The sequence below is a fragment of the Orbicella franksi genome, chromosome 3 (assembly GCF_964199315.1).
Source record: "Orbicella franksi chromosome 3, jaOrbFran1.1, whole genome shotgun sequence".
Classification (NCBI taxonomy): domain Eukaryota; kingdom Metazoa; phylum Cnidaria; class Anthozoa; order Scleractinia; family Merulinidae; genus Orbicella; species Orbicella franksi.
The window spans coordinates 22,322,501-22,349,039 of NC_138147.1; the positions used below are offsets into that span (position 1 = coordinate 22,322,501).

Sequence of the window (26,539 nt, forward strand, 5' to 3'; positions counted from 1 at the left end):
TAAGAGATTGTTTTGTGGTATGTTTTGCTGATTTTAGGCAGATCCTATCTATGGCAGTTTTCGGACCGGGTCCGCGGACTACCTATGGACCGGTCCACAGACTACCCCTACGGACCCTCTCTACAGACCATCCCCAAAATAGAATAAAAATAAGAAATAAATACTTCACTTATGGGTTGTATAATAGATTACTCGTGTTGGCGAAATTTCGAGTATTACACTGTGCAAATGTATTAACACCCTCCCCCCGTCCCCCGGCCCCCCCCCCAAAAGCCTAAAAGCTGTTTTCAGCGTAAGGAGATGCCGATGGCAAAAACAAGGAAAATTGTTATTTTCTATTCGTGGCTCAATCTGGCTATGGAAGATGTGTTTTTAGGTCGTTCAAGCATGTTTGTATCTGTAATTGCGCTGAGTAAATCATGAAGCCTGGAACGAGTTCAGGAATCCACGCGAGAATGGGCTGAACAAAATGGTGGAGGGGAAAGAACACAAATTTCGAGGCTTCCTGGAGGCTTCCCGGAGGGTTCCTGGAGGGTTTCACGGTCTTTCATATACAGTATGGCCACAGCAAAGGAAATGGCAATGTGTAATGATATAACTTAGGCCCGAGCCTTAACCCAAGAATGTTACATTTGCAAAAAATTATGTAACGTTCGAAATTTCGCCGACACGATCTATTAGACAACCCATAACTGAAATACTTATTTCTTATTTTTACTCTATTTTGGGGGATGGTCTGTAGAGGGGGGTCCATAGGGGTATTCCGTGGACCATAGGTAGTCCGCGGACTGGGGGTCAGTGTTTTCGAGTTACCCCCTCGAAAGTCTCGAAATAATTTGGAGCTCAAGAAATGGTTTGATGAGACTAAAGTATCTTTGCCGCTATTATTGATGTGTGCGTTTTATGTAGAAGAGTTCCAAAGGAAAAGCATAGTAATAAAGCAATGATTACTTACCAATACGAAAGTGAATATGTGTTTAACCAATATGGCTGCCATGACTGCCTCGTTAATTCCCTCGTGGTAGCGTGTGTTAAAATAATCCATTTAGGGTCCCCTAGGTGTGAACGTTTCGACTTGTCAATCCATATTGCGATTTTCAGAGGTTGCGAATCTCTGACTTGATGTTAAAATTTATTTATTACACCATACAAACATTTCGTATTCTTTGCATTTGCTTATCGAAGTTTATTTGGACTTTAATAAGCCGAAGTGGGGAGGGGTGGTGAGGACACTTTCACTTCCGTCTACGGTCCACAATTTCCGTCCACAAACTTCCGTCGACATTTGCTACATCACGATTCTCATTCACTGCTTACGCATGAATGAGCTAAAAACGAGAACGCACAAGAAACTTCTTGTCTTTGTCACACAATTTTAACCTTCGTTGCCAAAATTTGAAAAGCATAGTCACGGACAAATGGCATTTTAAAATACGAAACCAGCCATAATAATTACTCATGGGCCACCCTTGATCTCTTATAGAAAAGGAAAATCGCTTCAGACATGCTTGTAAAAGCAAAACTTTAAAGGCTTTAAACCACACAATGGCCACACTGCATGAGTCGCGCGGTCTGTCTACTCACTTTAATCCGGCAACCCCACACAGCACAATGATCGTCACCGGGCATATTTCCAATATTATTTGTATAACTGAGCTTCTAAATAAGCCAAGAGTAGCCTGTACACAACTTAAATACTGGGTTGTTTACTCTCGATTTATACCTAATTTTTTCAAAATATACCTCTCGGAAGCAAAGGAGTTTATCGGTAGATTTTATCACATATTTCGCGGTTATGCGAACAAAAACTTACATTTTCCACCTATCAATATTGCCCAGATCCATTTGTAATAAAGCAACGGCGAAAAAGCGTTGATCTCTCCCGAAAATGGTTTTTTGGAAATCAAAACAACTTTTCGATATACATATCCTTCTAGCGACTTGCAATGTTTGCCCCCACTCCTCCTCCCTTGACGATCCTCGAGTTCGTCGCGCATAGCACGGTATCCGATTGCTGGCAACTCATTATTGTGGAAGTTAACGTGGTTATTACTACGCTAAGCGATTGGCTGAAAACCTCATTTTCTCACGTTTTGCGTCAGCTGCATGTACTTGCTTGGAGTTTTTATCCATACGTCTTTTGTGATTGACTTTGGCTCAATGAAATTCGAACAGTTGAGGTGGCTCTGAACACCCTCTACAGAATGTGTTAAAAAGTTGCATCTTATTATGCTTGTCACAATGTCATAATACAAAATGGGAATCTTGTTGAGTTTTAGGCGCTAAAAGCTAAAATTTAGGGTGTTTCTAATAGGTTGAATTGATGCTATGGTAATCTGTTATACGAAAAGGATGACCACAACTTGTTTGCCAAGGAACATTTGTGAACATTTCTGTGATATTATTATTGTAGGATCATGTGACAAATAGTGGTAGTATTGATCCATCAAAGTGCAAGTGATGGAAAGAACTAGAAACCATTGTAAGCCACCTTAAACTGTACGGTTAAAGATATACGTTGTGTTTGTTAAATATCGAATTTTGCTATTATAAAAGAAACGTTAATTATCCAGCGCTCGTCCAGCAAAAACGCCTGCACTAAAGGCTACATTAAACATAAAGTGAAGCCTGGCAATTCATGGCTGCACAAAGTGAATATCATTCTTTTCTTTACCTTGGATACTGCAGATTATAAAATGGAGGTTGCAAAATGGCAGCAGGAAAGACTGAAATTCAAAAACGTTTTGTTATCTTGTTAGACAATAATAACTCATTTGGAGTAGAGGTTAGAAAAAACTATTTTTAAAGGTGTAAAACCCAGTTTCGAAGTTTAAATTAACCAATACGTATGGGTTATTGACCAAGTGTGAGGCCAAGATGGCTGGATATTGGCCAAGTTCTTTTTTGTCTCCGTCTCGGTCCATAAACTCGCGAAAAAAGAACGAGGCCAATATCCAGCCATCTTGACCGAACAAGCTTGGTCAATAAAGGATTTATCATATGCCTTTCGGGAAAATTTTTCTTGCGGGACACGGCGGGTAGTCCCGAGCGGGCAAGATAGCTCCATCTTGCCCGCTCGGGTAGCCAATCACAGGATTTGATTCATCTTGCCCGCTCACGGAGCTAGCCCTATAATAAAATCTCTTATGCGCGACTGTCAAGCGATAATCGCCTTCTGAAAAACTCTCGTATTTTTTCTCCCTGAGCTCAAGAAACATTTGTGAATATAGCAGTACAGCCATTCATACCATGCCATAGGAAATACAGCGAATCAGAAAACAGGAAAGCCGTGGGTTGTTTCATGCAGGTATACCACTCGAAAGCGATACTCCTACAACATTCCACGAGGGTTTAGAAGTAGCCAATATCATGACGCGCATTTTGCTCAGGTGAACAGCCTTAAGCACTTTACACGCATTTTCCTCCTCAAAAAAAACATCCAAATAACGCTTGTGGTAGTGCAATCCGCTAGAAAACTGGGTGCCAGCTTAAAAAATGTAAAGAAAACAAACGTCCTGCTCGTTGCTAGTGAAAGGCTCCAAGTAGAATTCGTAAATTTGAAAAAAAGCATTCTATAATGATAGATTTGTGTAACAACTGGTCAGCACCAGTTACAAAGTAAAGTTCCTTACCCATTTTATTTTCATTGTATGCATAAAATGCGTTCAGCATTGTTGGAGGGAAAGGCCATCTGCAACATTCGTAAAAGCAATAGAAAACATAGTAGCAACGTCAGCAGAAGTATCAAATTTGTATACATTGCGCTAACTTCAAACCAGCAACCTCTAATCTTCACTGATATACTGGACGCATTATTCTACGACGAACGTTATAACTGCAAAGTTATTCCCTAGCGACGGCGATTTTAATGTTTTAGTTTAAGTTTAATGTTTTGGTTTTGGGTTTAGTGAACAAACAAAAGCTACAGTAGTTAGCTGTTGTTGGTTTTAGGCTCTAGAATTTCTTTTCTTCAATTCTGAGCCAGAATTCGATCAAGCAAATGACTGCAATTACATTTCACACACATTGTCAACAGACTATGCCATCATGGATCGCTTTGCAAGAACTGAAGAGTAAAAATTAAACAGACGGAGGAATTGTTTCTGCTTCGTGAGTGTGAGTTAGGAGGGTCTGATTAATCATGCTATATTAGACATAATAACACTATTACTGCACTCACGTAAAAACTCGGATAAGGTTGAACAAATTTTCAAATGTCAGGAACAGTGTTAATCCTCAGTTACACTCGCATTCATACGATCACAGCTAAAACAAATAAGTATCGTTAATCGTATGAATGCGTGTGGAATTACGGATTTAAACTGCGAGTGCAATTAAAAAGAATTTTCAAATATCACAAGGAGTGAAGCCTTCGTACGATTATCCGTTTATTACTAACGCGACTGTATTAATTTGCAGTGTACTGCAAATTAAAAATTTGCACGCCCTCAGCCAATCTCTGTGAAGTAAGTTTCTCAGTCCTAAACACTTATTACTGATACAGGATGAGTCTCTGGGTACATTTTCGAGAGTTTCATTTAAGCGAGACTAAAGCTCGGCGCATACGAGGGGACAAGCCCCTGAGACTGTGTGAACTAGCCATTTTTGTCACAAAAAAAAAAAAAAAAAAAAACTAGTCGCAAGAACCAAAATTTGTTCCCTTCAACCTGTCCCACAAGTTAAACTGATTTGGATTGAGTGGAAAAGTCCCTAACTACGACCCAATTAAAATACATTAGTGACAGTTCTAGATCCTTATAATAAGCTCCTACAATTCCTTGCGAATTCTGCTTCAAGATGGCGGCTCAAGACTTGGCCTGGAAAGACGAAGCCGAGGAAGTAGCTTAGAACGTTACTACCACGAGGATGCTGATAGAATTTTACAAAACTTTGGGGCAAAATCATAAAAATAATGGTAGCAGAAGCAAAACCAATAAAGTGCTAGCTCCTGTTGTCGCAATGTTTGGGAAAGCAAGTCCTCCTCAAAGTGGCATTGACTACATGGTATAAAAAGCACCTAATAATCTAGTGAACAATATAGAGTTATATTGCGCTGGTTTATATCAATCTACGTTATTTTTTTAATCAATTTGGTTACACTTTGGAAAAGCCGCAGAGCGAGAGAGTGATACCTTTTGCCCCTACTTTTTGGGTATGTTCCTGTGCAATAATACTACAAGGGACTAGTTCCTAAAATTAATCGCATCATGTAAACTCGACAAGGGACTTTGTCGCATGTTACATGCTGACCTTTAAAATAAAACTCAAACGAAATTAAAAGGCATTAGTTATGATATTACAATACTGCGAAGTTTACTTAATTGTGATTGGCTGAGAACAAGCAAATTTATTAAGTCGTGTTCGTAACTATTTCAGTCATACAATAAAAGAGTAATCGTATGAACCCCTAGCAACTAGGATTTACAGAACTCGTGATATTTGCAAATTCTTTCAAGTTGTAATTTTGAGAGAGTTTTCGTGGTGTAGTGTAAAGCCGTACGAGTACCTACACTAAGTTATCATTCGTCACGACTAACGAAACTAAGATTCATATTTATTGATAAATTATCTGAACCATAATAGACATCTGCTTTAAACATTTATAGGGATATTTAAGTAAAAACAGAAATTCTTACTCAGTCTTGTCCACAACAGTTCCAGCTTTTGCAAGCTTGTCGAGATTCATGCTCTTTGACACTGCGATATCATTGTCGAAATATGTTTTTGCATCTATCTTCACCTTTAAACGATCGGGAAAAATGAAAAGAACGGATACAAGATCAGTATTGAACGTAACGTTCCATCACTCAAATCAACACAGACCCGACGGTGATGGGAATAACACGACAAGATGAAAATGTGGGTCAAGTCAAATGATGCGAAACGGAGGAAAGAGAAGGATATGTACTAAAATGAGTCTGAGGCTGAATTGGCCAAAATGTGATACGTTTATGGCAATTTGAAAAGAAGTTTCGGCCGAAAATCGTCAGCTTCCCTCTTCGGTTTAGAATGACAAATAGCAACGGCCTTTCTAGCGAGCACAATCTGCTAGTGTTGTTTTGGTCGCTATGCGAAACAACACTGAACTATGTTAGGGCACTTCTATAACTTCAATACTTTCGATGCCCGCATCGAGGTCTCCCAGAGTGCCACGCCTCAAGGAAAGTATCTTGAAGTAGCAATCATCTACTTTGCTGACAACCATGGGATGATAAAAATCCATACTATATGCTTTTTAATCCTTCCGATGAGGTTCTATCTGTGTGTCCTTAACAGTCAAAGCTGCACTCCAAGCAATCAATTTCACTCTTATGATTATACTTAACGCCTCCGCTATACGATAGGACATGTTTGTGCCATGAAGGCCTCGCTGCTGCTTGAGTCGCGGCAAAAAGCTTTTTCATACTAATCAAAACACTTAACAAACTGCAATGGATAGGTGTTTTCCCCAACCGCGAGGGAAAAGTCACCACCCAGGTTGCTAAAAAATAGCCAGATGTAACTAGTCAGATGTAACAAGTATTCTCTCTCTCGTTTCGTACTTTATTGTTGATAACCATAAGGAACACAGCCTTCAAAAATTTTTGCAATGGAGGCTCCTTCAACCAAAACAATACGCAAGGATCATACTTCCATTATCATATGACAACAACAACAACAAAAACAACAACAACAATAACAACAACCAACCATTCATTTGCTAGAATATAAAGAAAAAGTAAAACCGTGAAGCAAGTGAAAGTAATATATATTTTGCTTGTTCTGAAAGCGTGTTACCCGAGTGGAGGAGAAAGCAATATATATTTTGCTCGTTCTGAAAGCATGTTACCCGGTTGGAAGAGAAAGTATTGTATATTCTGCTCGTTCTGAAAGCGTGTTACCCGGGTGGAGGAGAAAGCAATAATGATATATTTTGCTCGTTCTGAGGCCCCATTTATATGGTCTAGGGTACCCGAGACAACCATCCCCACGAGTTACTGGCCGATGTAATTTTGAGCTTATTTCTTTGCAAAATTCAACCGACCGTTTACATTAGGATCGCGAACCCGTCTCGGGGGGCGAGACAACTCGAGTGGGCGAGTTGTCTCGCCTCGACAGGTAGGGTAACCTGGCAAGCGCGCAACTTTTCTTCATATAAACCCTTTGGCTCGCCTCACCGGGACAACTCTCGGCATGGCGAGTGTCACGTAATACCTAGATTATTCAATATGGGTTATGAATAATCATGCAGGGTAATCTTTGACTCGGCCTACTGGAACTACGTTTAAGCATATAAACACTCACTAAAGTTGCCTTGGGGTAGGGCTGTCTCGGGTAGCCGAGACCATATAACAGGGGCCTGAAAGCGCGTTACCCGAGTGGAAGGAAAACCAGTATTATTTTGCTCGTTCTGAAAGCCTGTTATCATCGAACGTTTCTGCAGAAAACTATCAAACGCGCAAAAGGATCTTAACGAAGTGAAAAGGCTTTAAATTCCTGGTAGTGCTCTTGCAGCCAAGCGTGCGGAGCTTCACGCGCTGTTCGTAAGCCAGTCAGTTTTAAAAACGAGAGGAAAAAACATAAAATGTGTAGCTGTGTGTGCACTCTGTAGTATCAACAGGAGTTTTGCCATAACTCAAAAGAGCGGTCAAACCTTGACGAAAGAACAGAAGCCTGGCGAAACAAAAAAAAAAAATGTAAAATATACGCTTGGAAGAGGATTCTAGGATCTAAACATACCCCCTTATATTTTCTTGCCATGTATTCAGTGTCCACAATGTAATCAGGATATCCTACGTTTTCAATAAGAGCTTCCGCCTACACACAAACGGTATATTAATTCTTGATTTAAAATAAGACCACATAACAAAACTGAATGTTTAATACTGTTAACGAGAATCGGACCTCTATGCCGGAATCAAAACTAACAGTATGCGTGATGGTGATTATTTTCAACTTAGTTATGAACGGGATGTAAGACATTGAGGGCGTTTTCCATTCGACCAAAAATTCCGGTGTGAATTTCCGGTAATTTCCTGGGTCGAATGGAACAGAATGTTCCGGTTGACTCCGATAACTTCCAGGTTTAAATCGCAAATAAAAATGCAAACAGAACACTGAGAAGTTGACATTGTGGCTTTTTAGAGACCACAACAGCATGGACCTTACACAAACCACAACGGCAGTGAAAACATCGCAAAACAAAGGGTTTAATTAGTGGTATAATGGCTTTGCACGCGTTATAAATCTTTGTACATTTCGTAGCCAACCTACCCATATTTTTTATTGGAATTAAACGCTTTCTTGACGAATTTAGCTGTAGCTAGTATTTATGGACAGCCAAGCGGCAAGATTCTAACGTAAAATATTGATCCATTTTCGAATACGCGTTGCCGTCATCCTTGCGTGAGATGTCCAACTCGCTGTAATCTCGGCCAAAAGAACAAACGCTGAATAGAAAATTGCGAATTTACATAATCTCCGAAAAAGAGGACAACCTCCTGAAGTACACCCAAATTTCGAACATTTTTTCCTGGAAATTTCCTTTCCATTTAATTTTCATCCCGGAATTTCCGTAATTTTCGGTTGAATGGTTCGCATTTCGGAAATTCAATAATTTCCCGATTTTCTGGACCCTTTCCATACCATTTGGCCCCGTTTTGAAAATTTCGGAATATTTGGTCGAATGGAAAGTGCCCTGAATATGTAAGGATAAAGAGAAGTGGCAAAATTATGACAGTACCATTGCACTAAGAATTCTCAATCTGGGATCAGAAAAAACATAACTGGCTAAAACAGAACTTTGGGAAGCAATGTTTGGACACGTTTAAACCTTTCTTCTGGCTTCCTCTCGGGTCTCATCGTCCATCCATTTCACTTCTCCAATGTTGGAGGTAAAGGCAGCTCGAATATCTTCAATAATGTCCATTGCCTACAAGGGTTAATGTAAAAAAGCAAAAAATATGTAAAAGGGGCATATCAAGTTGGGTTTTCTGATTTTTTGTTAAAATTGTGATCAAGCACATTATAGCTGAGAAAATGGTCCTAGGGCACTAAGATGAAAGGCTCTTGTCACTTTTTGAAGTGGAAGAGCGAATTGTTTAAAAAGAAGTTTCGTAGACACGACGACAGAATCTGAAAAAGTGTGCCAGACTTTTTCAGTTTAACATCACAAGTAAGCACGCGTCAACACCCCATTTATTGCCCGTTTTCATGTGACGTCATCAATTTCCAAACTGAGAAATTACCAATCCTTGTGAAGTTTTAGTTTCATCAGATGTAAGACCCTCTAATAACTTAACGTTTTGCAACGTTTAAGCCCGATAGGGTTCCTCATCATGTAATGGAGCACGTCGGAATTTCCAAGTTTATGCGTTGCGTGACATTAAAATGGCGGCTCGATAGGGCTGTCGAGTAAGTCAAAAGATGAGTTATTGCTCAAGTTTTTACTAATTAAACAGTTCTTGCTCTAGACAAAGTATTAATTTCAATGTATCGGAGCTCTAGCGTAATAACGTTTCGTTTCAATGGCAAAACTCAATGACAGATGTTTCTGTCACTTTACGGCCGCCATGTTTGTGTCCCTCCGAGGGGCACAAACATGGCGACACCATACAAAGCTCTATAAATTTGAGTGAAACACTTTTCCGAATAACGCGCGGATGGAAAACCGTACAGACGTAAAACTTGGCGAGATTATTCATATATCAATCATCTTTCATATCTCAGCTTCTTGACTTAACTTATTGAATAGTTACGATTTTTATTTTTGATGGCGTGACACTGCAAACCAGCCATAGGCTGGTTTCCACTAGAGCACAAGCACAAGCACAAGTGAAAACAGCCGCGACAAAAACATAAGCAAAGCAGAATCATAGGAAGAACGAACCCACTTATTTCTCTTGTTCAGTTTTGACTAGTAACGCGTTCGACATAAGTATAAGCATAAGCACGAGAAAAACGAACAATTCTGTTTGTCTTGCGCTTATGCTTATGCTTATGCTTATGTCGAGCGCATTACTAGTGAAAACTCCACAAGACAAATAGGTGGGTTCGTTCTTCTTATGTTTCTGCTTGTGCTTATGTTTATGTCGCGGCTGCTTTCTATTGTGCTTATGCTTATGCTTGTGCTTGTGCACATCGCATAGAACGTTTGAAATCATACTTTTAACTTAATAACAGTAAATGATAATGACACTAAAATGATGAAATTACGATACAAATAACAATATAACACAATATAATACCTGTAATAAGTTCATAAAGATGGTGAATTTTAAGCGCGGTAATGAAATGTAAAGGTGAATTAATCAACATGACACGAGCGTGGGACAAAGAAAAATTTTGAGTCCCCGACAGGAATCGAACCCATGACCTTCCGAACACCCGCCTTTTATTTGTACACAACAACAAATTAAACCTGCTGCTTGTGAGGTCGTGTAACTAATTTGAAATGCGAATTTACAAATAATAACTAACGACTACTCAAATATTTTAAAAATGTGAATTACAAATGCTGAAATTAAATACTTGAATATACTAGTTTACAAAGGCCAAAAATATTATAAAAGCTAAGAGTTACATATATCCAATCAATTTCTCCCTAGTACGAAATAGTGATTGGACCGAGTGGACTACAATTCAGGGAGTAATCGGGTGAGTAATTTCAAAATCGGACAAACGCACGGCAATAACCAACGTAATTTTCACATCGATGTGTTGAAGGGAGGGCTGGAAAAAAAACTGCATCGAGAAACCTTAAATTACTTGCAGTATTTATGTTTTATTTTTCTTACCAATTTCTTGCTGTCTCCATAAAATTTTTGATCAAGAAAGACTTTTGAAAGAGGTATTCCAAACTTGTGCGAAGTTGTCATTAAACAGAGCTGGTGCTGGTCCGAGTCACTCCAGTAGTTAAACACTTGTAGATAATAAGATTTAAATATTTCGATAAAATCACTGCTGAGCTGTAGGAACTTTGATTTGACGACTCTCCACATCAGATAATTAGCAACAGTTCTAGACAAAACAAAACATTTACAAATAAGTTCAGTATTTGTAGGCTTTTCCTGAGTATCGTATTATCACAGACAATGTTAACACTACGTAGCGTCTCATTCCTCATTAGATACTCCACCGCTGAGAAAAAGTGCTCGCTTGTGAAATCGGGCCAGCGGTGAACACTGTTCCATGAGCTTGTTCAGTAGTTTTTCTCCCTATGGACGAATATTTTTTACGCCTTTACGACTTATTATTAACACTTTCAAAGCTGTTTTGAGTTTACCTGATGGCATCACCATGTTTGAATGATGCATGTATTTACTTACGTAGGTAAGTATGTAAGTACAGTAGGTAGTTATCTTTTTATGTATCAAGAGCGTACATGACGGAAAAACGATCTTTGTAACGTTTATTTATCAATTATTCCACGAGCGCGCGTTGGATATGAGTTGGCTATAATCCTCTGATTTTCAACAAGCGCGAGTGGAATAATTGTTTTGTTAAAAACGCTCCAAAATATAGAAAACTAAACTAAAATTAAAAACGCCCCCCAAAAATGACGAGAACGCTTAGTATATTTGTAGTGCATGGTATAATGGCTCATAACCCATGATGGCTAAGCCAATGAAAATTCCCGAATTGCATTATCCAATGAGGCAGTTTTTAATAATGCCGAACCGAATATGCTCTCGAGGCAAGACCAGGTTGTTTCTTAGAAACAGAATCCAATAATCTCCAACTCTCTTCTCGGTATTTTGAAATGAGGTCAAACACGGTCTCTCTTTTGCAACATTGGTTAATCAAACAATTATTAAATTCGGGTTTTTTCTGATATTCCGAATAATCAAGGTCTTGGAAAGTATTATGAACCTCAACCTTTGGCCTGAGTTGGTAACACTTACCTCCTTTCTAATGTAACGATATTCACTCCCGGTTTTAGTCTACGTCATTGTGGTGTCATGGTGATCTTTTGGAGACCATGCTTTCCGCTTTTGTAAGTCGCGGTAGAGAATATAGACAACAGTTCTATTCTACACTGTGGTGGTTGTGGTGAAGAGCAATGATAAAATACGTCTGTGCATAGACCTAAAGCCTCTGAACCAGGCCCTCAAACGCAACCATTATCAACTCCCTGTAATTGATGATATTTTACCAGAATTATCAAAGGCAAAGGTCTTTAGTCTAGTAGGTGTCAAGAATGGATTCTGGCATGTCCAGTTGGACACTGATAGCAGCTTCCTCACAACCTTTGGTACCCCACGAGGTTGCTGCCGTTGGACCAGAATGCTATTTGGTATTTCACCTGCACTCAAAGAGTTCCAGCGGCGCCTTGACACTGCCTTAGGAGGACTTCATGGAGTTGTACCTATCCTATTGATGACATCTTGATTTATGGAGTTGGAGAAAGGAAAGTAGAAGCCATCGAAAACCATGACTAGCGGCTCCTAGCCCTGTTAAAGCGTTACGGAAACAAAGGGATCAAGATAAATAAAGAGAAGTGCAAGTTCCGCCTTTCCGAAGATTCCTTCATGGGACATGTCATATCTGCAGCAGGCTTGAAGCCTGATCCAGCTAAGATCCAAGGGGTTCAGAAGATGCCCACCGCAAAAAGTAAGCAAGATATGAAGAGGCTCCTCGGCAAGGTAAATTATTTAATCTTTCTGAAGCTATTGTCCCAATGAGGGAGCTCCTTAAAGAAGAGAACCTGTTCCCGCGGGACGAAGAAGTTCAAGGTGGAAGTTTTGAGCGGATCAAGCAACTAATCTCAGAGTCTCCAGTTCTAAAGTACTTTGATCCCAAAGCAGACACTGAACTCCAAATGCATCTGACAAAGGACTTGGTGCGCGCCTCACGTAAAGCGGTCAGCGAGTAGGGTATGCCTCAAGAGCTACGACATATGCAGAAACTAACTATGCACAGGTTGAAAAGAACTCCTCGCCATTGTATTTGGACTTGAACGGTTGGAACTGTATGTCCAAGGAAGATCCGTCAAGATTGAAACAGCCCTTCGAATCCATCTTCAAGAAAAGCTTAACAACTGCCCCAAAGTGTCTACAACGCAAGATGCTACGACTCCAGAAGTATGAACTTAGAGTTATTCACAAGAAGGGATCCGAGATGTACTTCGCAGATACACTCAGTAGAGTATTTGGCCAATCATCTGTCTGTGTAGACAGTAGAGGAGACGCTGAGAAAGATGCAGAGAGTATCAACATTGTCCAGTACCTACCAATGTCTTAGACGACACAGAATGTTATTAGCACAGCTACTGAGTCACACCCGGTCATAAGAGAAGGTTGCCAGAGAATAACGACCTCCTTCCTGCAAGAATCAAAGATTACTTCCCCTTTCGAGAAGACGTGAAACTCCAGAATGGATTGGTTGTCAAAGGCGAACGGTTGGTTTGTACCTGAATGTGTGAGAGAAGAAATGAAGGCCAAGATCCACAAAAGCCACATAGGCATCCAAGGCTGCTTACGTAGAGCAGGAGAGAAGTTGTATTGCACGAACAGAGACATCGAGAACTGCATCGCCCAGTGCGACGCCTGCAGCAGTGAGCCCAAGGAACAAACTAAAGAACCAATGATCCGTACGAGATGCCAACCCGTCCTTGGGAAAAGATAGCGGTGGACTTGTTCCAGTCGAATGGCAAAGATTACATGGTTACTGTCGATTATTACTCAAGATTATTTGAAGTTGACAGTCTAACATCACAAACAGCTGAAGGAATCATTAGGAAGCTCAAAGCCTATCTAGCCTGGCGTGGCATACCAGATCAAGCTGTATCAGACAATGGAAAAAAACTTTGCATCTGATAGCTTCCATGAGTTCGCCAACACCTACAGTTTTGAACAAGTGACAAGCTGCCCCACATATGCCCAGTCACACGGGCAAGTAGAGAATGCCCACAAGACAGACAGAATCACTCCAGAAATGGCAGCCTAATCCAGGTGGGACCCGTGGCTGTCACTATTAGATTGGGGAAACACTTCAACAGAAGCCCTTAACTCCCCACCAGCTCAGCGGCTGTTCGGTAGAAGAAACAAAACTCTTCTTCCCCCTTCAACCTCCTTTTAGTCCCAAAGTTGAGAATAAAGAAGTCAAAACGGGCAATGTACTACGACAGAGGTGCTAAGGAGCTGGAAGAGCTGTGCCATGGACACCCGAAATAGTCTCAGCTCCGTAAGAAGAAGGATTGGACACTTGCAAGAGATTGAAGGGAAAGTAGACATCGGATCTTACCAGGTCCGAACTGAAGACGGACGGGTATACACAAGAAACAGACGACAGCTTAGGCGCGTAAAACTATGCGTAAAACAACGCGCGACAGCACGTTCGAGAAGGTGTTGCCCCCAAGACCCAAACCACCTAGTTCTCCAAATCCATCTGACAAGGTACCAGTGCCACCTGCCACTTCGAGCACTCGTGAGAGTCAAGAATTACACACTAGTGCAAAGGTTCCCATTAAAATAGCCAGTACCTTCTGCACAAGGCAAGTACAAGACTTCTCCACCCCCACCGGCGGTACCAACACGAAGTGGACGAATTGTCAGACGCCCTGCACGCTTTGCGGACCAATTGTCATACGAGACATTATCAAGAGTAATTGGACATGACAATATTGTCAAGAGTAATCGGACACGACAACATTATCAAGAGTAAACGGACACGAGAAGGCGTTTCTTTATTTTCTTTATTTTGATTTTCAATTGGATTGTGATTGTCTTTTGTCGTTTATTTCTGTTATTGTAAGAAGGGGAGATGTAAAGATATTCACATCCGGTTTTAGTCTACGTCATCGAGGTTTTCATGGTAATCTTTCGGAGACCATGCTTTCCGCTTTTGTAAGTCGCGGTCGAGAATAAAAACAAGAGGTTTAGTCTACACTGGTTAAGTATCTTCTTGCTCTTCTTACGAATAACTTTTGTTTTGACGTTACACCTACTTACTGTGAATATAATGAAAGATCTCATCCAATAAGTGTTTGATAAAATTCAAAATGCAATCTAGCTTGCCTAATCACGGAGCGTACGAAATGTACACGAGTCGCCTCATCACGGGTGCTTTAATTGAAATGTTCACTTTTTCCTTTGACAACAAACCTTTTAGGTGTTTTGCTTAGTAGTTTGACCAGCCTTCTCAGATATTCCAAAGAGTATACCACAACTTTTGTTTGACTGTTAACTTGAAATGAATTATTCTTCATCATAACCCCCACGTATCTTGTCCAGTTGACCTACCGAGTTAACAAATATTCAGTTGGAAAATGAAAACAATACAAGAACACCATCCATATACAGAATGCAGAGATACTCACAAAATTGCCTGTGTAATTCTGTAGCTCTGACAGCGCGAGCTTCTTGTAAGCCTGTTCAAACGTTGGCATTTTAAATCGTGGAGTGGATATCTAGAAACAAGACGAAACAAAGTGGGAAAAAGAGTTGAGTTTGAATAACCAAAATTATTCCTTTTACCCAAACCAGCACTACTACTTGTCCTTCTCCACCTACTACTACTACCACGACTACTATTACAAATTCTATTACCACTTCTCTTACCACTACCACTGCAACTACAGTTACTACAGTCTCGACCACCATTACCACTTCCACCAGCCCAACCACCACGACCGTTACCACTACCACTACCACTACCACTGCCACTGATGCTGCCACTGCCACTGCCACTGCCCCTGCTATTACCACTGCCACTGCCACTGCCACTGCCACTGCCACTGCCCCCGCCATTACCACTGCCACTACCACTGCCACTGTCACTGTCACTGTCACTGTCATTGTCACTGCCACTGTACTCAAGTTCGTAATGGAATATGACATAAAAAGTCCCTCTCTTCTGACAAAATGCATATGGCATTCACTTGTCAATTTATACTAGAGAAATTTCAAAATATAGTTTTGAAAAAGGACGAACAGGAACAGCCAGCCAAATAAACTTGCTTGCAAATGACAGTGACAACATCCCATGACATTTATGCATTCATCTTTCCATTCGTTCGTTCGTTCTTTCGTTCATTCATTTATTCACTTTTCCAGAGCAATCCTGGCAAAATTTCAGGCACGTAATGGTATCTATAATACAAACAAGACCTTTGCAAGTTCTTTCTCGAATTGAAATATTTCTAACAGTTGAACTTCTGAAGCTTCTGTTGCTCCAAGTTTTCGTGTTAAGTTTCTCATCAGACCTTTGTATGCTTCTCGGACCTAAAAAGGACAAAAACAGTGGGCAAAACGAGTTTCTACTCAGGACTGTAAATGATGTTATTCATAGATTATTTAAATAAATACTTTTTGATTAATTAAAGATGAAATAGACAGACAAAATGTGGGCAAGCTGTGAGGTTACATTTGGACAAGAAGACGCCCGCCTCTTGTTGGTAGGTTATAAACAAAAATTTACACATAATAATAAACTAATAACTGATTAGGTCAAAGTAAACCATTACATCTGACGGCGTGATTTGGCAATAGAGAACTAAATCCGGGTAGGAAATGGTACCCTCGCCTATACACTAATTAATAAAGCTCATGCCTACCCGCAGACTCTCGGAGTCGTTTGTGAGGAGCTCCCTTCGCGACAGTGAGGTGTAAGATTCGCCAAACTAAAGCATAGGAAAAACAATACAATCTTAACGACTGGTCCTAAGGTAAAGAATTAATTTTGTTTACCGAGAGTATCAGTGCTTCCTGTGGCGGCGTAGTTAGAAGGGGAAACAAAATCAACTACATATTTATAAAACGCCCTGTTAGAAAGTGTACGTCGAAAGCCCTACTTCAGTGACTCGGCAGAAACTCAGAACTAGCAAGAGCTGTTGCCGTAATGATGACACTGGGAAAAAGAAGATTTTTAGCATCGACTTAAACCAGCGGGTTTCTTTCTTTTTCACGAAGTGTTTTCTAAAAGATTAAAAGAAAAACACGCGATTCCAGCCATTTAGACAAGTTTTGGAGACAGAGAAATTCAGTGGGAACACGAGCCGCAGGCCATTAGTAAATCTGATGTGAAGACAGTGCTCGTCGGTCAATGTGCGTGGGTAACAATGGAAACCCTCTGACGTCATGAACTAGACCTTCGATTGGGGGACAGTTTCATTGCTAGTTGTTACGTGACTTTGGAATTGAGACCAAAAAGTGTAACTTATTTTCCATGTCTACAGGTACGATGGACCCAGGTGAAAGAGCATCATTTCTAGCACCTTTCCTCGCTGTAACAATGTTGCATTGAAATTACAAAAAACGTGGCTGTTTGTATAGCATTGGTATAACGTACTGCAATCCTCAATGGGTTGATAGTACGGGCAACAACACTTCCATCTTAAAGTGCAACTCATTTGCGAAACAACCTCGGGTAAGTAGAGTCGATTCGTCTAACTTTGAAGTCGGCTTTGGGTACAATTGTGGGTCCCTCTAGGCTATACATTTAAGGGTGCAACTAACTGAACGCGGGGTTTAAAGAAATCCATCTTACCGTAATGGCATTCTGTGAACTGTTTTTGTTATCAATCACAACTGTCATAGAAAACAGAATCGGTGAGACAAGATCTTTGTGGATCCTTGCGAGTTTGCTAACAAAGTCCCAGTCTTTTTCCTCCCAGTTTTTATCCGTGATGCTCCATGATCCGTATTCCTTAATAAGCTTCTTAAGAGGCTCGCCTTTAAGTCTCTCGATCTCATCTACGTCCATACAAGAATCATAATAAGCCAAGGCCTTCCACACTGCTTCTTCCTAAACAGAAAGGGCGACAGAAGGAGCTGGCTTTATTTCTTGAGACTACTATAGTAGTACAGGGCGCTCATAGGGACGGTAACCAATCAGGAGCCGAGAAAGACAATAGGCTATTGTTTAGAGAACAATGAATGCCATTGTTTTCAAAATCCAAGATGGCGGAGGTTATTTTCAGCCAATCAGGAGCTTAATTAAGACCTGAGCAGCAGTGAAACCTGGAAACCAGGTCCCAGGTTTCCATAGGAAGGAGGATGAACACAGGAGTCTGTTTTGGGCGGGAAAATTGCCCACCAGACGCAAAGGCCTGGGACCAGTCTTACCATTTTCCCCTCAGAATTGTCCGATACGTCAATCGAGAATCAATCTATACATATGTAAATCAAATGTGAAACAATTGTATTTTCAAAAAAAATCCTAATTCTTTACAAGAGGGACCTGTGTCCACTCCCTTAGTGGGAGGACGCCCATAAACATTTTTTCACAATAAACGTAAATCATTAGTGTGTGCGTTGACGGTGCCTGACTTACGCAACATTACTTTGTATTTACTTGCATGTGTGAATTGGTGCTTCTTTGATATTTTTACATATTTTTTTACGCAAATGCAACAAATGCTTATAACAGCTTAGAAACTCTGACGAGTAACGAATAATAAGCGAAGGCAGAAATATATAGGGTAAAAGGCGAGAAGAAGAAAATACAATTGAAATACTTCAAGTGGAAATGATTTGCTAATGGCAGTTTGCAATGAAATCTAAACTCCTTGACCTCGACTGTTCCGTTGAGAAAAGCATCATTCAAAAGAATCTTGAACAAAAAATAGGCATTTTGGGCGACCATTGAAGAATTAACATAATTAGTCAGAGATGGAACGTGCAATAAATCAAAAGCAAAAAGCACATGTTTAGAAACTGTATCTTAACCCTTGAGAATAACATGAGAGAAACTTCAAACTTTTCGCGCTTGAAGTAAAGACCTAACTTCATTTACAAACACTATAAACTAATCGCTTCAAATAAAACAGACGCTCGAATAATAAGCAGTTTTCAAATAGCGACCAAAATCACTTACATCAAACATAGTACTTTCCTCCGAAAGCGTCACACAACTCGCGATCACTCAACTCCATAACTGCCAAGACAGAAAGAAACTACAAAGAAGAGGTGTGCTGAATGTTGTCACAAGTAAAATGAACTCTCTCAAGACCGTTTGACTTATAAACGGGTATTCACAAAACAATATAATAGACAATGTGACGCGGTTAACAACCGATGAGAAGATGGGGGATAGGGGGTACGCGATATCACGTGGTTAAGAACCAAAGAGAAGATGGGAGATAGGGGGTATACACCACAGTAATGTGATTAAATTGTTATAAACAATTGCAAAACAGAGTCTGAGTCTTTATAACGTTTCTTTATAACTCTTTAAGTCTTGACCGTCGTGTTGGGAACTACACTCGTTTCCAGTTTTACAGACTCTTGGTCCCAGGGCCCAAAACGCACAATTTTTCTCTGGTTTTGGCCATGAAGTCTTTGACTGATCCGTTCCTTATTCTTCGCAAGGTAACTTCTCCAATATTCGTTGATCCGTTCCCCGTTGTTTTTACAGTATTGTCTTCCGTAATTTCTGACGTGCTCCTTGTTCTGTTGACAATAAGCTCTCTGGCTGCTGGCGAGTCGTTCCTTGTTGTTTTCATACCATCTTTTACGACGATGTTTGAAAATCTTGACGTTCTCTGCACGATATCTTTTTTTCTGGGCCAGGATTCGCTCTCTGCTCTTTGCATAATATTTTTTATGGTAGGCCTTTTTACAGACAGCCCTCTGGTCATGCCCTAACAGTTGATTGGAGCAATTCATCTGGCATGTGTGGCGTCTCACGAATAATGGCTAAAACCCTAGAATCACACACTCTTATAAGAGTCGCAGGGTTAATTTAGGTTTCAACCTCTTCTTCTACTTCCTCTTCGTCATCATCGTCGGGGAGTAACCTCTTTTGTATTAGTCTGCTTAACAGGAATTCCGTTTTGCCACTGCCGACTCGGCCGCTTCGTCAAAATCCATGTCGTCTTCGTCAATAAAGCGTCGAAGAGTCTTCATGACTTTACGGTGTATTGCGTCGTGTTTTGATACGGTGAGTCCATTTTAGACGCTCTAAGTAAGTCCTTCGTAGCCTTCGTCTACTTACAGGTAATAGGGCATTGAAAGCAGCATTTTCGGCATAGTTTTGGGATTTTCCCTTATCCAGAAACTGCTGGACTTCTTTCGGGTAGGTTTCTTTGAGATCTTCCCCGACGTTTTGACTTAAGGGACTCCACAGAACTGGTTCATCGTCGTCCGCTTCTTCTTCCTCTTTGGAGATGCTACCATGCTCCTCTTCTTCCTGTTCCTCTTCAGGCTCGTTTTCTTCCACCTCCTCTTCCTCTTTTACGTTTTCATCATTGTTATCTTCCACGGGGCCAAAAATATCTGTTGAACGATCATCCATGATTCTCGTCGACCTTTAACCAAGACAGCGTGCTTCAAATGAGCCGAGTTGATTAAACTGATATTTAATATACCATTTTAGTCAATTATCAGTCATCCTCTCTCTTTCTTCGATGCCAGCGCGGGCATCCTTCGTGCGTCATCAGGTTACTAAACACGCGTTTCCTGTCGTCACTGGCGGGATGTAAATCCAGGACCGTGTACCCAATCGGTCGTTCGGTCACTTTTTGATACGCGTCCATCATGTCTTGCCAGCAAGTGGAAAAAGCTTGAAGCAGTAAATTCTTCATCCCTAATTGATAATTTGGATTTTTGAAGGCTACAATGAAGTGGGCGTTCCTGGAAATACTCTTAGCGTATTTCCCTGGTGGCAACATGTCTTGGCATAAGTAGAACACGGTGATATTTTGATGATGAGAGTGTTTGGTGAATAAGTCTAGCAACGCTTTGTCCTCACCTCCCTCTGCCATCAGATCGTCTAATACGAGTAATCCACCCTTCGGAAACCATGACTTTAGATGGTCTGACTCTGGAATCCCTTCGTGAAATTGCACACCAGCGTCTTTCATGTCTCGAAATCCATCTTGCCACGCCCCGTAGCAATAATGAATCGTAGGGGGAAGGTTTACAAACAATTCTTCCAGGTGATCCAAGAGTAAAGATTCGGTAAAACAAGTCTTGCCACAACCAGAAGGGCCCACGACCAAAATACTGGAGGGTGTTTTGAACCGAAACGCTTCTCCCATTTCTATTCCACTGGGGATCCCATGGTGCTTTCGGTAGAATATGGGATCTTTGCGGAATCCTCTGGTGTTTTTTCTCTGACAACTACGTTTCTCTTGACGTGTTCTATTGTCTTCACGCGTAAAGAGTCTCTGACAATAACTAAGAACGTGTCTCGCTCACAGACTCCTTACATCAAATGAATTAAGGCAGTCAAAGCATTATCTTTATCCTTGGCCGATGATTCTCCCCACTCACTAGATGGTTATCGTGGTTATCGTGGCGTAATTGCGGGCTATCGATGTTCTCTGATATTCTTGGCTTGGCTACTTATCACAATTGTTCTACACTCTCTAAAACCTAAGCGTGGTTTCGATAAGACGTCCTGCAGTATCGCTGTGTCGACGGGTCTGGATATTAAGCAGTATCCAACGCGAAATTCTGGTCCGACTCGGAGGTTCCTCTGTGAAGCACTCGTGCCGCCATCTTTGAAATGTATGGCGGCACTGAAATTTACAAATATCACTCTCTGCGCAACTTACATGGTTCTGTTAGCAGGAGATATACAGGAGAATCCAGGGCCAGTGACGGATGCTTGTGCTGTTTGCACTAAAGGATGTCGAAAGAATCAGATGGCGATACAATGCGATTCATGCGACAAGTGGTTTCATGCTAAGTGTATCAGTATGAAAAGAACGGAATATGATAAACTTTGCGAACCTTCTTTGGCTTGGGAATGCATAACTTGTTTATCTCCTGGCGTTGATACACCTGTCCGCAAGTCACATGAAAAAACTAACACGGGAGGAAAAGAAGGAAACCCCAGAGTAAGGATGAATAAAGGTCTTCATGCAAATCTTAAGAAGAGAGGAATGAAATTTGCTCATGTAAATATTACAACTTTGCCGGGACACTACGCCGACGCCGAAGTACTAATAGAGAAAGCAGCATTGGATGTGTTTGCGGTGACAGAATCGCGTCTAGATTGTACATTGCTCGATAGCAAGATATGTCCTTCGGGTTATACATGCTACAGAAAAGATAGAAATCGCAATGGAGGTGGTTGCACCGTTTTTGTAAGGAGCAAATGGCCAAGCAAGCGGAGAAGTGCCTTGGAATCTGACTGTTTAGAAATGGTATGCGTAGAAATATGTCCCGAAAAGGCTAAGAACACGATATTCGCTGTGATGTATAAACCACCAAGTATGAATCAAGAGAAATTTATCTCAGGCCTGGAGCAGGAGTCTCTCGCTAAATTGGACGACGAAAGGGTAAAGGATTTGATCATTATGGGAGATTTCAACGCGGATGTTATTGCTCTGAAACCATGCAAATATACTAGAAAATTAATGCAAACGACTCGTCTCCATGGTCTGACTCAACTTGTGACAGAACCCACACGCGTGACGGAATTCACAAGTACTACAATTGACCTTGTGTTTGTTAATAACACTCACCGTATTGTCTCGCATGGAGTCCAGGAATTCGGAGCAAGTGATCATTCTGTTACTTTCGCAGTAAAGAAAGCCGGAGTTTGCAAAGCTCACGTGGAAATCCGCGACGTAAGATCTTTTAAACATTACAATAAAGAAAATTTTCAGTGAGACATTGCCAGCGTTCCCTGGAGTGTTATAGAGTCTTTTGACGATATTAAGAGGCCCTGCACCTAAGAAACGACCGATGATTTCCGGCTAAAAAATAAAATCGGCCGATTTTTATCTCTCAAGTAGAGGTTACCGAATACTATTTAAAAATGAATTTCTTTTGTTTCAGTTTCGCTTTAAACCAAAAATATCGAGCCGCAAAGTTTTCCGTCTGAAAGCAGCAAAATCAGGCCGAAAATAAGCCCCCGCAAAAAACTGTTTAGAAATTACTATCGCAACGCAAAATAATGAGAAAACTACACAGTGTTGAAGAAAAAGGCCTCTTAATGCAATTTCATTCGATAAACATCAAAAAACTGCCGAAGCGATTAACAAATAAAGTTTCAAATATTGCATACTAAATTAGATGGAGCGTTGGAGCTGATTTTAAAATAATTATTTCTCAAAAGTTCAACGCTTTTGAAAGCAATCACAGTGATGAATGAGACATTGGAGGGATACAAATCACGTTTCTGGAAAAACATATTTCGGCCAAAGTATATTGACCTTGTACAAAGCGTTCAAAGTTACCGTGTTTACCGTTATCCTGCTACTTCGGCGAAACGCTTCTCTTTTGCCAATACGGCCGTGGATAGCGTGTTAAACGCCACTTTAAACCTTGCTAGGCATTCAGAGACTATCCTGAGTAGAAGGATGTAGAATTGAAAGAGAAAGGAACATGAAAAATACACAGAAAAAGAAAATAACTCGAAATTACCATCTGCTAACGAAAGTTGAATCTGGAAAATGTCGTCGCGTGACAGCGGCCAATGACGTCATTTGTCACGTAAAGGTCGCAAGAGCGTGGGAAAACGAGTCTGCAATGTCCTTTGGGCGGTCAGCGGCTAGAGATCCAGTCGTGACCCATAACTCAGATCACGCTGCGGCCAAAACGGTGTGGCGGTTGGGGAAGTTTTTCTTTTTGAGTGACCATCATTTGTGAAAAATAACATAACATTGTTCCACTAAACGTTTTCTGGCCGGGAAAAATTGTTTTCCTATTTGTGCATTCGCTTGGATTCCACCGCTATTGATACAAATGACGTCAATGGCCGGTGTCACGCGACGACATTTTCCAGATTCAACTTTCGTTAGCAGATGGTAATTTCGAGTTGTTTTCTTTTTCTGTGTATTTTTCATCTTCCTTTCTCTTTTAATTCTACTTCCTTATACTTAGAAACGTGATTGGTATCCCTCCAATGTCTCATTCATCACTGTGATTGCTTTCAAAAGCGTTGAACTTTTGAGAAATAATTATTTTAAAATCAGCTCCAACGCTCCATCTAATTTAGTATGCAATATTTGAAACTTTATTTGTTAATCGCTTCGGCAATTTTTTGATGTTTATCGAATGATATTGCATTAAAAGACCTTTTTCTTCAACACTGTAGTTTTCTCATTATTTTGCGTTGCGATAGTAATTTCTGAACAGTTTTTTGCGGGGGCTTATTTTCGGCCTGATTTTGCTGCTTTCAGACGGAAAAACTTTGCGGCCCGATATTTTTGGTTTAAAGCGAAACTGAAACAAAAGAAATTCATTTTTAAATAGTATTCGGTAACCTCTACTTGAGAGATAAAAATCGGCCGATTTTATTTTTTAGCCGGAAATCATCGGTCGTTTCTTAGACGCAGGGCCTCTTAATGATGCTGTAGTCGCCTGGAATAATCTTTTTGTTAATGTTGCAAACCAGCATGCTCCTTTAAAGAGAATTAGATCAAAACATGCTTCTAAACCTTGGATCACTAATGATCTTAAAGAACTGATGGCTGAAAGAGACTATACATTAAGAGTTGCTAAGAGATCTGGCAATCAGGAACAGTGGATGAGTATCGTAGATTGAAAAACTTCACGAACAGGAAGATAAAATCAGCGGAGGCATTGCACTATAAAAATCTTATTGAGTCAGCTGAGAATCCTAAGGACATGTGGCGCTCGCTAAACTCCGTGATTGGTTCTAATAATCAGGGGGGATCTCCTTTTCGAGTACATGACGGGAAACATTTAGTATCCGAGCCAAAAAGCGTAGCAACAAAATTCAACAAGTTTTTTGCTGCCATTGGCAGCAAAGTTGCTGGTCGATTGAACCCTGTGAGTAAGGACGCATGGAAGAAATATGAAACAGTGAAAGAAGCAAATAAGCAGAGTGATATCGAATCCACCTGGGACTTACAACGGGTTGAACAGAAGACTGTTCAAAGGATTTTGCATTCTTTGAAAGTTAATAAGGCGGCTGGACTTGACAAAATTCCAGCAAGGCTGTTAAAAGATGCTGAGATGGAGCTTGCTCCGTCAATCGCCTATCTTGTGAACAAATCAGTTAGCGATGGTATTGTCCCTGATCCGTGGAAAGTTGCACGTGTTACTCCTTTACACAAGTCTGATGATAAATTGCAAGTTGAGAACTATCGGCCTATCTCTGTGTTGCAGGTATTGATTAAAGTCGTAGAAAGAGTGGTGCATTCCCAGTTAAATGCCCATCTACATCAGCTAGATTTTCTGTATCAACATCAGTATGGCTTTAGGCGTGGACATAGCACTGAAGAAGCTATCAAGCAATTGAATAACTGGGTTCTAGAATCTATGGACGAAGGTAAAGTAACTGGCCTACTGTTTATCGATATCTCCAAGGCGTTTGACTCTCTGAACCACAAAGTGCTACTACGCAAGATCGAGCATTTAGGACTGTCTGAAAGATCTTTAAGATGGTTCAGATCATATCTTGCCGATAGGCAGCAAAGTGTTTTGATAAACGGAGAATTATCAGAGCCACATACCATCACACTTGGCGTGCCACAAGGCAGCATTTTGGGCCCCTTGCTGTTTAAAGTGTACATTAATAGCCTGTCAAATGCTGTTAAAAAGACACGGATGATTTTGTATGCAGATGATGCTGTTCTCTTTTGCGACGCATCAACACGTCAAGAACTTCAAATTGCTCTGGAACGTGAATTCACTAAAATAAGAAATTGGTACACTGATAACAGGTTGACTATAAATGTCAAGAAGACCAAACTTATGCTGGCGGGCAGTAAAAGGATGCTGTCCTTATTTGAAGACTTTGAGTTGCAATCAAATGGTACACAAATCGATCGCGTGCAGTCATTCAAATATCTGGGAGTAACAATGGATGCAAAATGGAGCTGGCAGCCACATATCAGCAATCTGCTAAAGAAACTAGGTCATCGCCTTTCCTTGTTTAATCGCATATTTCATATGTTAGACAATAGAACTCGCATAACCTTCTACAATGGGCTAGTGCTGCCACACCTAGACTATGCTGACACAGTGTGGGGAGATCAACCCGGTCTAAAATCAGAAATGGAAAAATTGCAAAGTCTTCAGAACAAATTTGCGAAGAAAATTAAATTAGGAAAGATGTCTTCTTCAGAAGCTCTGAAGTGTCTGAAATGGCTCCCTCTGGCTGGAAGACGTTTTTGTCACCGATGTACCGCCGTAGAAAATGCAATCAAAGGAGACATTCCGCAACATTTTGGAAGTTTTAAATCGACACTAAGAAGTTCACATGGTTACAACACTAGACATGGCTACTTACCTAGATTGCCTAAACCTAAAACGGAATGCAGAAAGAGAGTGTCCTACTTCCGTTTTACAAATGACTGGATGTCTCTCCCAGTATTTTTAAGAAGGCCAATGCCATGCACAACTTTTAAGAAAAACCTTATAAGGTTCTTAATGGATAAACATTTTCAGAAAAAATGACAGTTGGTAGTTTTGGTAGTTTTAGTAGTTTTAATTATTGTATATTTTATATTTTAGATCTGTGATACTTGTATTTCTTATTTTAGATTTTAATACTTTTTATTTTATAGAGGACCTCCCTGAAAACCACGTATTTACGTGATGGGCGCTTCCTCTTTAAAGATTGTTTTTATTATTATTATTATTATTATTATTATATTATATTATTATTGGTGATTTAGTTGATCGTTACTATCATG

At 40.5% G+C, this 26,539-nt stretch overlaps 2 protein-coding genes across 3 annotated transcripts in view; both read right to left on the bottom strand.

The window, feature by feature from the left end:
* Window positions 1–26,539, bottom strand: part of LOC145482673 (endothelin-converting enzyme homolog) — a 99,515-nt gene that overhangs the window by 50,841 nt on the left and 22,135 nt on the right. The window contains exons 3-13 of one of the 2 annotated variants that reach the window (XM_081461307.1): window positions 17,467–17,724; window positions 16,535–16,600; window positions 16,089–16,202; window positions 15,299–15,388; window positions 15,084–15,217; window positions 10,776–10,998; window positions 8,813–8,911; window positions 7,720–7,797; window positions 5,637–5,740; window positions 3,633–3,691; window positions 2,675–2,726 (exon numbers count right to left, since the gene is read on the bottom strand). In XM_081461307.1, the coding sequence (XP_081317433.1) occupies window positions 2,675–2,726; window positions 3,633–3,691; window positions 5,637–5,740; window positions 7,720–7,797; window positions 8,813–8,911; window positions 10,776–10,998; window positions 15,084–15,217; window positions 15,299–15,388; window positions 16,089–16,202; window positions 16,535–16,600; window positions 17,467–17,724 (1,277 nt within the window). The remainder of the gene's footprint in view (window positions 1–2,674; window positions 2,727–3,632; window positions 3,692–5,636; window positions 5,741–7,719; window positions 7,798–8,812; window positions 8,912–10,775; window positions 10,999–15,083; window positions 15,218–15,298; window positions 15,389–16,088; window positions 16,203–16,534; window positions 16,601–17,466; window positions 17,725–26,539) is intronic. The other variant, XM_081461308.1, reaches the window with a different exon arrangement.
* Window positions 20,303–20,959, bottom strand: LOC145482731 (uncharacterized). The gene has a single exon (XM_081461374.1). It carries the CDS (start codon window positions 20,957–20,959, stop codon window positions 20,303–20,305), a length of 657 nt encoding a protein of 218 aa, XP_081317500.1.

Excerpts from the sequence above, each read along its gene's own strand:
- LOC145482731 (XM_081461374.1), bottom strand. The coding sequence starts at position 20,959 with ATGGGAGAAGCGTTTCGGTTCAAAACACCCTCCAGTATTTTGGTCGTG.